At 41.4% G+C, this 12,207-nt stretch overlaps 1 protein-coding gene across 1 annotated transcript in view; it reads left to right on the top strand.

The window, feature by feature from the left end:
* Nucleotides 1-50: 50 nt before the first annotated feature.
* Nucleotides 51-12,207, top strand: part of CCDC38 (coiled-coil domain containing 38) — a 43,113-nt gene continuing 30,956 nt past the window's right edge. Inside the window, exons 1-5 of the mRNA XM_059936703.1 lie at nucleotides 51-234; nucleotides 7,315-7,480; nucleotides 8,929-8,993; nucleotides 11,131-11,294; nucleotides 11,406-11,486. Of these exons, the coding sequence (XP_059792686.1) occupies nucleotides 190-234; nucleotides 7,315-7,480; nucleotides 8,929-8,993; nucleotides 11,131-11,294; nucleotides 11,406-11,486 (521 nt within the window). The 5' untranslated portion in view covers nucleotides 51-189. The remainder of the gene's footprint in view (nucleotides 235-7,314; nucleotides 7,481-8,928; nucleotides 8,994-11,130; nucleotides 11,295-11,405; nucleotides 11,487-12,207) is intronic.

Here is a 12,207-nt window from a genome sequence, read left to right as displayed (position 1 = left end):
GGCAGGTCCGCAGGCAGCGCCAGCAGGGCGGGGCGGGGCCAGCAGGGCGGTCTTAGCAGCTGCCAGTCCAGACCGCCTGGGATGGGCGCCTCCCCCCACTATCGAGCCGGCAATAGGAGCACCAGCAATGAGAATGATGATTAGTAATAAACGTTATAATGGAATCTTCTCTTTCCTGGTCGCTTTGTCATGCTCTGGGTAAATGTGGTAGAGAGTCCTGTCCCCACTTTACAGGTAAGGAAACTGCGGCTCAGCCGAGGGGAGAAAGGCGGGCTGCGACGATCACGTGACCTGGCGGAAGGGAGTCACCGAGGGCGAGGGGGCCCGGAGGGGGCAGAATGGGGGAGGAGGGGGACCTGGGTAGGGGCAGGGGCCGGAACCTGGGACGGAGTCCCGGGAGGGGACAGAGTGGGGAGAAACCTCTGCCCAGAAACTCGCGGCAGGCTAGGACTCGGGGGGCCGCCCGCAGAGGGAACCCGGGGATGGGGAGGAGAGGGAGAGGGGGGGCGTCGCTCCAGGGTCCGCGCGGCCGAGAGTACGGTGGCGGGTGCCGCACACTTTGCGGTTGGCCCTCTCCGCTCCCGGATTCCCTACCACACCGGTCCCCGAGATGAAGGGGGAGTGGGGCAGGGGAGGATAGAGCCGAGACTAAAAAATCGATTGGCGCCTTCGCCCATTTTCCCCTAACGCCTTCCTGAAGGATAGGTTGGAACGGCTCCTGAATGCAAACTCGTCGAGGTAAGATTGGTTTCAGCTCAGTGTCGCCCACCGCAACTGTATCCGGTGGGACCTGCCCTCACCAAGATTCGAGACCAAATTAAGTTTGTTTAAGGAAGATGGTCTGTAATTCTTAGCCACATCTCTCGCCTGCCTGTCAGTTGCTGTGAATACACTGGCAGGCACTGGGTTTGGAGTTTCTCAAATATTTTATTTTGTTTATACACTTTTATTAGAAGCTCTGTGTTAGGCCTGGTAGGACATTCAAAGATAGGAAGGCCCTTTCCCTGCCCAGCAAAAACTTTACAATCAAAAGGAAGACACTTTATGGACGCAAATAACGTATGATAAAAGAAAGCTGCGGCCAGCAAACCCACAAAATCTAAAAGTCCATTTTTTTGTCACTATAAAGCCATTTAAAAACGAAGAACAGAAAGCAAAATCTCCTTTAAATGAACACAATAAATACGAATATACTTAAGCTTCATATTATGGCCATGAAAGAGACAGATCAGACAGGTAGGAAAGAGAGAAGAAAAAAGAAGAGGGGGGGGGGAGAATTAAATAGATAATGTGAATAAAAGAGACCCTAAAGGGGAAAAAAATTCATAGATTACTCACAGCTCAGACACACAATCAGAAAGAGATGTGAGTCTTTCACAGTTTTAAAAAGAAAGGTATAATATATACAGAGAAATAATACTATAAGAGAAGTATAAAATCCAAACGGAACTTTTTGGCCAACCCATAGAAAAGTGGAAAATTGGGGCTTCCCTGGTGGCGCAGTGGTTGAGAATCTGCCTGCTAATGCAGGAGACACGGGTTCGAGCCCTGGTCTGGGAAGATCCCACATGCCACGGAGCAACTAGGCCCGTGAGCCACAATTACTGAGCCTGCGCGTCTGGAGCCTGTGCTCCGCAACAAGAGAGGCCACGATAGTGAGAGGCCCGCACCCCGCAATGAAGAGTGGCCCCCGCTCGCTGCAACTAGAGAAAACCCTCGCACAGAAACGAAGACCCAACACAGCCATAAATAAATAAATAAACAGTGGAAAATAGAAACACATAAAGTCACTAATTCATAGAGAAATATTAACATTTTGTTTATAAAATTTCTGCTAAAGACTTGAATATGCTACATTTTGCAATTATAGGCATATTTGCAAATTTTGCAATTAGAGGTATAAACTAAGCATGGGGTGAAATTATAGGAACATAGAAGGCTTTGGGGTTCAGTAAACTTGTCGTAATCACACTTCTGTAACTTATGAGCTATTTGACCTTGGGCAATTAATTTCTCTAAGCCTCATTTTCCTCATCCGTATCATGGGGATAATTGATTCTACTTTATGGACTTGTTTGAGCTTTAAATAAGATGAAATGTAAATCACTCAGCCCAGTGCCTAGCTCTAAAGAAGTATTATTATTATTATTATTACTATTAGTTTATTTTAATCCTGCTATTTGTCTTGCTGGTCAATTAAGTTAAAGATTTGATTTCAACCAATAGTCCTTCAAAGAATATACCATGTTCTTAAAGCTTACAAGCGCTTGGTAAGTCTAAAAGAAATCATACTTTTTCTTCATGGGAATTTATATCTGTGGGTGAACTGAGTGTATCCGATTACAGTCCAGATAGACAACATTCCCCAAAAAGCCCCTGCAAACAAGAAGTTTGTAGAAGCAAGGAGGTTAAGAGTGGACTTCTCTCCTCCGGTCACTGTTAAATAATTATAGAGGGGTGAGGATAACACATTTTTCCTCAGAAATAACCAGCATCCCTGTAGCACTTTTTGGTTTACAGAGTACTTTTCACATCATGGGACTCAAATTGGCTGATTTCTTTCCCTTACTCTTCCTTCCTCTTGAACTCCAGTAATATTTTCAGTTTGCAAAAGGTGCAGTCAGAAATGTCAACAGAAAAGCCCATACCAAATAGCTAGCTTGACGCCAGCAGGTCCTTAAAGGTCAAGCTGAAGGTAATTTCCTCACCATCACGCTCTACTTCTGACCTAATGAAAAGAGGCGGGTCACAGAGCAGGCCAAGGACCTAGTGGCCCCCGGCTTTCCTGTAAATAAAAAATTGCTAGTGCTGGTCTCCACACACTATCCCAGGACACAGTTCACAGCCCTTTCTCCTAGTATTTGTCCAAGTGGCCGGAATGAGGTGGGAAAAACTTGAAAGGCATTGAGTCTGAGAGAATCTGTCTAAATCTTCATTTGCACGTGGGGGACAAACAGAGCTTTCTATCTCCTAATGAGAGAATCTGCAAATCCATTTTCATTGACTTGTAGAGAGAGTTGTCGAGAAAATCAAACACAAACTGCTTCAGATAACATGTGCTAGATATTGTTATTGTGAATTCATTTAGAATTGGTCTAGGACTTTAGATGTGGACATTATAAAACCCCATTCCTCTTTCTCCACTTCCACAAAGATTGGAATAATAAGAATCAGCCCTAAGGTGAGTCAGAGTCCCCAAATTTGTATGGATATTGGTGGTCAATTCCTCTCAAAGGACCGGGTTTCAATAACTTTAAGTCAGGGTTCCTTAGGAAAGCTAGTTGTCAGTTACCTCTCCTATTCTTTTCAAGTGCTGTGGTTATTCACAAGACAAAGTGGACCAGAAAGAGGACAGATCTGGATATCTACTCTGAAAAAAGTATAAGCAATTATTTCCCTATCAGTCTATCATGAGTAGGCACTTCCCATACATTATCTGTGCTTGGAAGTTGCAACAAGGCTGTAAGAAAGGTATTAGTATCCATACTTGATAGAAGCAGCAGCTAAGGTGCGCTGAGTTTACTCACGTAGGCCTAAGAGAAAGAGCTGGGTGGAGTCAGAGGCAGGATTCAAACCTGCCTGTTCCCAAAGGCCAGGGTCTTTCCACAGTGCCATTCGTGCTGCCCCTACGATGACACGCATCAAAGGACCTGACTCAGCCTTTTATATAATGTAGTGACCACGTGTGATTGCACAATGTTAGAATAATGCAAGAATTAAACCAACCAGCATGGTGTTCACTTGGAAGAACAGTATATTTTATACCCACATCCCCTTAGATCTCTAATATTGACAGATACCTCAAACTTACCATGTTCTAAACTGAAACTTTGCTCTTCCCACCCACCCCTTCCCCCAGAGACAGCCTTCTCTGTCTCTGTTGATGGAAACTCCATTCTTTATTTCCTGGGCTCTTTATCTCATACCCCACATCCAAACCATCAGCCAGTCATGTAGTCTCTACTTTCCAAATATATGTAGAATTTGACCACCTCTCACCACTTCCACTACTATCCCAAGAGACCCCATAAGCTCTTGCCTCTCAATGGCTGTAACCTCCCAACAGGTCTCCCGATTTGACCCTCAACCTCTTCTATAGTCTCTTCTCAGCTCAGCAGTCAGAGTGATTCATTTAATGATCTTTATTCCACTAAGTAAATGACCTACAGGGCCCTTGTTGTCTCTTTGACCTTGGCTGTCACTCCCCTTCGTTCACTGTGCTTAAGCTCCACTAGTTTCCTTGCTGTTTCTCAAACACACTAAGTATCTTCCCTCCTTAGAGTGCTTTCTCCATGAGCTTACACTTATATAACACTTACTGTGCTCCTGATGCTGTCCAAAGGGCAGGACATATGCTAACTCCGCTAACAATCCCACAAGGTAGGTGCTATTCATACCAACTCTTTTGAAAGGTGGGGAAATTGAGGGGGGAGAATGAAGGAGCATAATGAGAGCCCATGCTCTTAATCACAAGCCTGTGCTGCCTCTAAAACTGATGGCTTGCAATCACACACCACCATTTTCAATCCCTGGTTTTCTGAGCTCTTTATCTTTTTCATCCATCAGAAGTTGGATTTGTACATGTATTTTAGATGTGAATTTGCACGCATTTGCTGTGCAATCCAACAACATTTTCCCTCTCGTTTGGGTACAGAGCCTTTGTTTAGTCATTCTGCTATTTTTATTTTGCACAACAAAGACATTCACCAGCTTCTACTTATTTTTCCTGGTTGGTACACCATATTGGTTTAGTTCGGGAACTTTATGATCCCTTCCTAAGCATAGCTGGTTCTCTTCTTCTCCTTTATGTTCATCACCAACCCTTCATTAATCAATAGGGGGATTAATACATATGGAAATACAGAAGTATAACAACTTCTAGAGACTACTGATTCTCTTTACATGTACTATGAATTACCCGAGAGATGGAGTAAGAGCAGACGTCTGCCATTAGCAGTTGGCTTAGAGGAATGAGAACTTCCAGTTTTTCTATGAGTGAAAAAGTGCCAGAACCCATGGATAAAGATGTTTATTGCAGATAGACTTTTAGGATAAAGGGAATGAGAGTAGGGATGAGGAAGGGAGTGAATTTAAATAGATAGAAGGATTGAAGAGGGGGGAAATGTGACAAGAAAGAGGTGAGCAGAATCTTAAGGGTGGGGATGAGTGCTGAGCATAAATTTAAGAAAATCTCCTACAAATCTTTAGTATTAGCCATCCAAGTTCCAAATACATCAACCCAAAATATTGTTATCAATTTTTCACCAACCTTTCTTTTCTACCTGTCAGAATGAACCTAATGCCTGTGAAAAAACTTCAGTAATCTGGAAAAGTATAGTATCAATGTTGTAGGTTTTTATTAATATTTTCTCTTTTATACGCTTTAACATAGTTTCTTTTTCTCCTGTTCATCTTTGTGTTTATAGTCACTAGAAGTAAAATCACAGGCTAATTAGTAATTATTAGCACCTGGTAGCTCCCACGTACTGAATTCATCCTGTATTCTAGGCATCCTGCTTGGTTGTTTATGTACAACCTCACTGAATCCTCATGAAAGCCTTAAGAGGTGGAACTGTTATTCCCATTTTATGGAAGGAAACTGAGGCTCAGAGATGCTAAGGGATTAAAATGTAGGCTCCATGAAAACAATGGTTTTGTCTTTTTTTGTTGTTGTTCTTTTAAAAAAAAAATTGCCCTCTCTCCAGCACCCAGAACCGTGCCGACACACAGTAGGCACAAATATAGTTTGAATGTTAAATGAACTTGCTTATACATCTGTAAGTACCAAATCAAGATTCAAAATCAGATTTGTCCACTCCAAAGTCTGTATTCCTGATCACCTGCTACAGTGCTGCTGGGACATTTGGGTCTTAAAGGTGACTCATTGAGATTACGGAGGCTTATGTCAATATTTAAACGGGCAGGACTTCCCTGGTGGCACAGTGGTTAAGAATCCTCCTACCAATGCAGGGGACATGGGTTCGAACTCTGGTCCGGGAAGATCCCACATGCCGCGGAGCAACTAAGCCTGTGCGCCACGACTACTGAGCCTACGCTCTAGAGCCCGCGAGCCACAACTACTGAGCCCATGTGCCACAACTACTGAAGCCTGCGCACCTAGAGCCCGTGCTCCACAACAAGAGAAGCCACCGCAACGAGAAGCCTGCGCACCGAAACAACGAGTAGCCCCCGCTCACCGCAATTAGAGAAAGCCCACATGCAGCAACGAAGACCCAACACAGCCAAAAATAAATAAATTAATTAATTAAAACAAAAAAAATTTAAACGGGCAGCCTGAGATAGGATGTTTTGTCCCATTGTTCCTGTTGTGAGCACATCCTTTTATATAAACTCCTGAATATCCTTTTTCCCTCAAATGAAAACATCATTGCTATTTTTTTCATTGTAAAAATTACATAAGCTCATTGAGAAATTTGAATGATACAAAAAATATATATAAAAATCTGGACAAGGATTAGGGTGAGGCAAGTGAGGTACTTGCCTTGGGTGCAAAATTTACGGGGGAGGCAAAAACTCAGCAATCAGAATAAGCAACATTTTAATTCACTATTGTAGGAAATTAAAATTAATGCAAAAAATCCATGATGAACAAAATATCAAAATTTTAAATAAAGACAAGATCAGTGGGCTGGGACAAAGGTGTGGCAAGTAAGGCACTCACTCTCAGGGTCATACAAGTACAGAAGCAGATCCATGGTTCGGATTTCATGAGGTTTGCTTTGCTTATTACTAGAAGTAAAGGTTGATTACAAAAAATTTTTTAAATCCTAATTAGAATGAGGGGGAAAAATCTAGAAATGCTTACTAACCAATTCAGCTGCGAGATGATGGTTTTCTGCATGTGTTCTATAGTTTGAAAGTATCCGATATTGAGAAAAGATTCAAGAAATGGGAAGCCTGATTTTTTTTTTAATGTCTACTGGGGAGGTCCATTTGCTCTCAAGTTTTCAGTTCCACAGAACCAATCCTTTCAAATCGGTGGAATCTCCAAGAGACCTGCATTTTGAGCAAGACGAGATCATGAAAATAAAACCAGAACACTTTCCAGTCTCCTGTTTGTGAAGTTTATGTTTAATCAAGGTTGAACGTTCCTATCTTTGTGCTCAGCTTCGTATGAGAAGGAATTGAAAACTGGCACAATCCTTCAGACAAAAGAACTTGAAATTGCTTGTTTAACGAATTAGTAATGAGAAAAGGGCTTGTTGCAGATGATAATTTTATATGCAATCACTATTTTAGCACAACATTATTTTCGTATATTAGAAATTCTGTTAAACTTTTTTGCTTGGGCAGGAAAAATTTATGAACCGCAGCATGAAAATCTACCAAAAGTCTACTTTTTCATCACGAATGAAGACTCGTTCACACCTAGGCCAAATAGGAATCTTCGCCGACACAGGTGGTACCTCAACTGAAAAACTGGGGCTAGATCCCACTCTTATTCTCAGATTAACAGAAGGTAAGGCTAAATTACTGTTTGATTAAGAATATTGTTTTGAATATTTACTGTTAATGTTAGGTTTGGGGGCTTTTCTGGAGGTGAGAAAAACAAAGTATGCAGTCTCATAATATGGTAGGGGACCTTTGTAAACGGGGGTTGAGAGTTGGGAGAAAATCTATTTTAAATAAGAAAACATACCTTTTCCAAGAAATAGACTTGGGCTTCCCTGGTGGTCCAGTGGTTAAGACTCCATGCTTCCACTGCAGGGGGCGTCCTGGTCAGGGAAGTTGAGCGGCCACGAAGTGCGGCCAGGAAAAAAAAAAAAAAGAGAAATAGACTGTGACTCATTTTCGTGGCTCTAAGGAAGAAGGTCACGGCCAAAATGATACAGTATTAGAGCTATTAGCTCTGGCCTTTTACACTCAGTTCTACCTTTTACACTCATCTCATTTCAGATGTAGAAATACAGAAACTTTCTAAAGAGGAGCCTTGACTGTCCAGGCCATAAAACTCTTATGTCCAGAATCGGGAAGCTCATAGAATTAAACAGGTTTGCCTGTTGTTGAAAAAAACATAACCTGTTTTAATGTTCTTTGAAGGCAACCTGTTAAAATACTACAAGCTATTCATTATTGCTCTATGAATGAGGGCAATCTGGTCATCAAAATGTCATGGGCATTTCTTACTCATCAGATCAAGAAGTGTCTATAAATGAGATTGATAGCAGTTTGAAGCTAATGAGGTTAAAGTGGTTAATGGTACGATGATGGAGTCATACAATCTTCCCCCAAATGTGTGTTGTCCAATTTTTTAAATTGAAAATTAAAAGGAAGGAAGGACGAACACACATGGAGTACCCAGCATTTGCTGTGGTAAAACTAAAAAAAAAATTTCTCTGGATCCCAAAATCCATGTACTTTCCCAAATGGTGGGGAAAAAAAATCTTTGGAGAACAAGAAAATCACTTAGGAAAGGACTTTGAATTCAATAATTAATGTAGAAGAAGGAAGCCATGTTAACTTATTTAGAAGCTCTTGGAGGTGCATATTCTGCACTGTAATTGTATGAAAAAGAGGCAAATGCTGGGCAACACGGTGATACCAGTGACTATACGTTTCTGCCACTTGTTAGCTGTGCAGTCTTGGGCAAGCATCTTGACATCTCTGAGCTTCAGGACCTCACATACAGGATGGGGATAGTAATAAGAACCTTACTGGGGTTATTAATAGAATTAAATTATATATTTAAAAAGTCTAGTGAAGTTCCTGGAATATGGGCATAAACTAAATGGTAGCTAATATTATTAAAGTAATTTTTCAGTGGTTAGGAAAAGGTTTATCTGAAGGTTTTTTTTTTTAAGTCAGATACATACTGTATGCAATAATTTAATTACATACCTTTTATTTTATACAACATCTTTGAGGGATAATGAATGAAACCTAAGTCTATTTCAATTTTCTTTAAAGGTGCAGACACAAAAAGGACTGTCCATGAATTTATTAATGACCAGAGAGACAGATTTATGCTCGAGGTAGTTAAAATAATTTCTTTCTCCCATTAGCTGAATAGAAGACTTCCTGCATATACCTGCCAAATTTTCACCTGGACATTTTATTTTTCCATTTCATGCCCCAGATACATTGCCTTTCCTACCTTGAAGATCTAGCCTCTTGTAAACCCACTTCAATTGGGGCTTTTGTTCTCATCATTCAACCAACACCACTTCTATTGCCAAATTCAAATGGTCATTTCACAGTCTTCCTTCTACTCACTTCCAGCAGGTATTGGCCCAGGTGATCACCCTTCCTTGAAACAGTTTCTTCAGCTGGTTTCCAGGCCTCTCTATGTCTTGGTTCTTCCATGGCACTGGCAGCTCACTCCATAATTTTCTTGTTCCTCTTCACCCTGATCTCCAAATGCTGGAATGCCCAGGGCTCACACCTCACCCCACGCTCTATCTACCCTCCTCCAGGCTGGAGGTTTAAATTCCACTGCCCCGTTAACAGCTTCCAAGTTTACTTCTCTAGCCTGATCTTCCTTCCTAAACTCCAGACTCACAAACGCAACTCCAGACTCAACAACTGTAATCGTAGTTCTTAACATCTCTACTTAGGTGCTCCATAGGCATCTCAAACTTCGCATTTCCAAAGCTGCCCCTGCTATACCCTTCCCTGCCCCTGCAGATCTGAATCTCAGGCAGTGCTCCCTATCTCTGTAAACAGCAATTCCATTTTTCCAGTTGTTTATGCCAAAAATATTGGACTTTTCCTCAACTCCTCCTTCTTACAGCCCACACCCAAATATCCTTTGGAATATATATTTTTCCAAATATATCTATAATCCCACTACTTTTCATGACCTCCTCTGCTGCCACTGCAGTCCGTGTTGCCAGTAGCTCTTGTGTGAATTATTGTTAGAACTTCTGAACACTGGTCTCCTGCTCCCACTTTTGCTCTCTGTAGTCAGTCTGTTTTCCACACCTGCCCCTCCTTTGCTGAAGACCTCTGGTGACTTTTCTGGTCCCCAGCTCACTTGCTCTCTGACCTCATTCCTACCACTCTCTACTCTATCACTCTGCTCCAGCCACACTGGCCTCCTTGCTGTTCCTGGGACACACCAATCATGCTCTTTCCTCAGAACTTTTGCACAGGAGGCTTTTCCTTCTGGGAGGAACATTTCTCCCTCAGATATCTGCATGCTTTGCGTCCTACTTCCTTCCAGTCTCTGTTTAATTTTCAACATATCAGTGAGATTTTCCTGGGCTAACCCCCTGCCCTTGCCCACTGGACCACTAATTCTCCTTTAATCGACACCCTGCTCTACTAGAGTGAATACTTTGTAAAAGCAATGCTGTTTGTTCTGGTCACTTCTCTATCAGTACCACTTAAAACAGACCTGGCACACACTAGACACTCAGTAACTACTTGGCAAACAAAGTAATAAATGAAATATTTTGGGGTTGTAAACTTGGAGTATCTAACTTTTGGTTGTTGTTTCTTTAACGTTATCTCATTTCCATATTCTAATCCATTTATATTATAATATATGTGGCTTTGTTTATACTTTATTTTTCACGCATGGCATTAAAAACCCAAGTGGATTCTTATATTATGTACTAAAAAAAAAAAAAAGCAGCTAGCTATCAAAGTTGTATTTGGGGATCTAAACAGGGTGCTCTGAGGCTGGTTAAGCACCCCCCCCACCCCCTTGGAGGAATCACTGGAACCTGACTCTCCCACGGTACTTCCTACAGGAAAGCTTTTGTGGCTACAGACAGCCCAATTTCCCAAGGCCCAGAAAGTATTGCAGGGACACTGAATAATACTAAGTAGACTTGTTCTTTGGAGGGATATGGAACCTCCCCCCATTTTTTTTAGGATAGAGCCTGAGGGGATACGTAGCTATTTTGATCTGCGGGACCATTTTGGAACAACATTGAGCCTCTTTATAAAAGTGAAAGAAAGGCATGAGTCTCCGTTCTAACTATCCTGAAAATAAAGTCCCTACATGCAATGAAGGCCGCAGCCCCAAGATTGGGCATACTATTATTTCTAATACAAGTGATCACAGACCAGGCCAGTTATTTTTCCCTTTGTTGTGAGACCATTGAAATGTGCTAGAAATGTGGAATCATGTTCTTGATGCACTTATGTTTTCAATATTCCTAGTATGCTCTGTCAACCAAAAGAAACACAATTCAAAAGTTTGAAAAACATGCAACAATGAAGGAAAGACAACTCATGAAAGCAGAACAAAAGCTCGAAGAAGACGCGATGGCCTTTGAAGAGTTCCTTCGAGAAAACGACCAGAGATCTGTAGACGCTCTTAAAATGTTCGTTTTTTCACTCTAGCCAGATCGCCTTTTTCCCTCCTTCTTTCTTCTTTTTAGTTTCTCAGAACACAGCCCAATACAAAACAAACTAACAGATCTGTTTCTTTTCAGTGCAGCACAAGAAACTATAAACAAACTCCAAATGACAGCAGAGCTGAAGAAGGCGAGTATGGAGATACAGTCGGTGAAAAGGTGAGGCTGGGCACCGTCTTCTCCTCATCAAGTGTCCTTGCCCCACTGAAACCTACTCGTGCCTGGCAAGACCTCAGTGGGACTAATCCTGATCAGTTGATGATTTCATAAGTATGATCACATTTTAAAAATAAGTAATCTGTCGATCAAGGATTATCTCTACCTGGGTGCCAGGACACAGTGACCTCTGGCTGAAACATTTCTATAACTTGTTGTTACAGAAACCAAGAAATTAGTTGAAAAGAAGTAAACCAATGTTAGGGGTAAACAATAAATTATTTTCTAAGTGTCCTTTTTTCTTCATTCTAAGGCACTGTTCTTCCCCCATTTTAACATCTCTGAAATTGGGGTGCTTTTTATATTTTTACAGTCATCTTACAATTATAATTGGGAGTATTTTTTATATTTATACTTACACTTGGTTGAAACTAACTTGGTTGATATTAAAACCGGATTTATGTACCAATTTTTCTTAAGTCAATCTCCCAAGGCAGTAGAAATAAAAGCAAAAAATAAACAAATTGGACATAGGCAAACTTACAAGCTTTTGTACAGCCAAAGGAAACAATAGACAAGACGAAAAGACAGCCTACAGAATTGGAGAAAATATTTGCAAATGATGTAACTCACAAGGGCTGAATTTCCAAAAAATACAAACAGCTCGAATAAGTCAATAACAAAAAAACAACCCAATCGAAAAATGGGCAGATCTAAAGAGACA

The sequence above is a fragment of the Balaenoptera ricei genome, chromosome 10 (genome assembly GCF_028023285.1).
Source record: "Balaenoptera ricei isolate mBalRic1 chromosome 10, mBalRic1.hap2, whole genome shotgun sequence".
Classification (NCBI taxonomy): domain Eukaryota; kingdom Metazoa; phylum Chordata; class Mammalia; order Artiodactyla; family Balaenopteridae; genus Balaenoptera; species Balaenoptera ricei.
The sequence above is the reverse complement of the archived record's forward strand: the minus strand, read 5'-3'. Positions and strand labels throughout refer to the sequence as shown.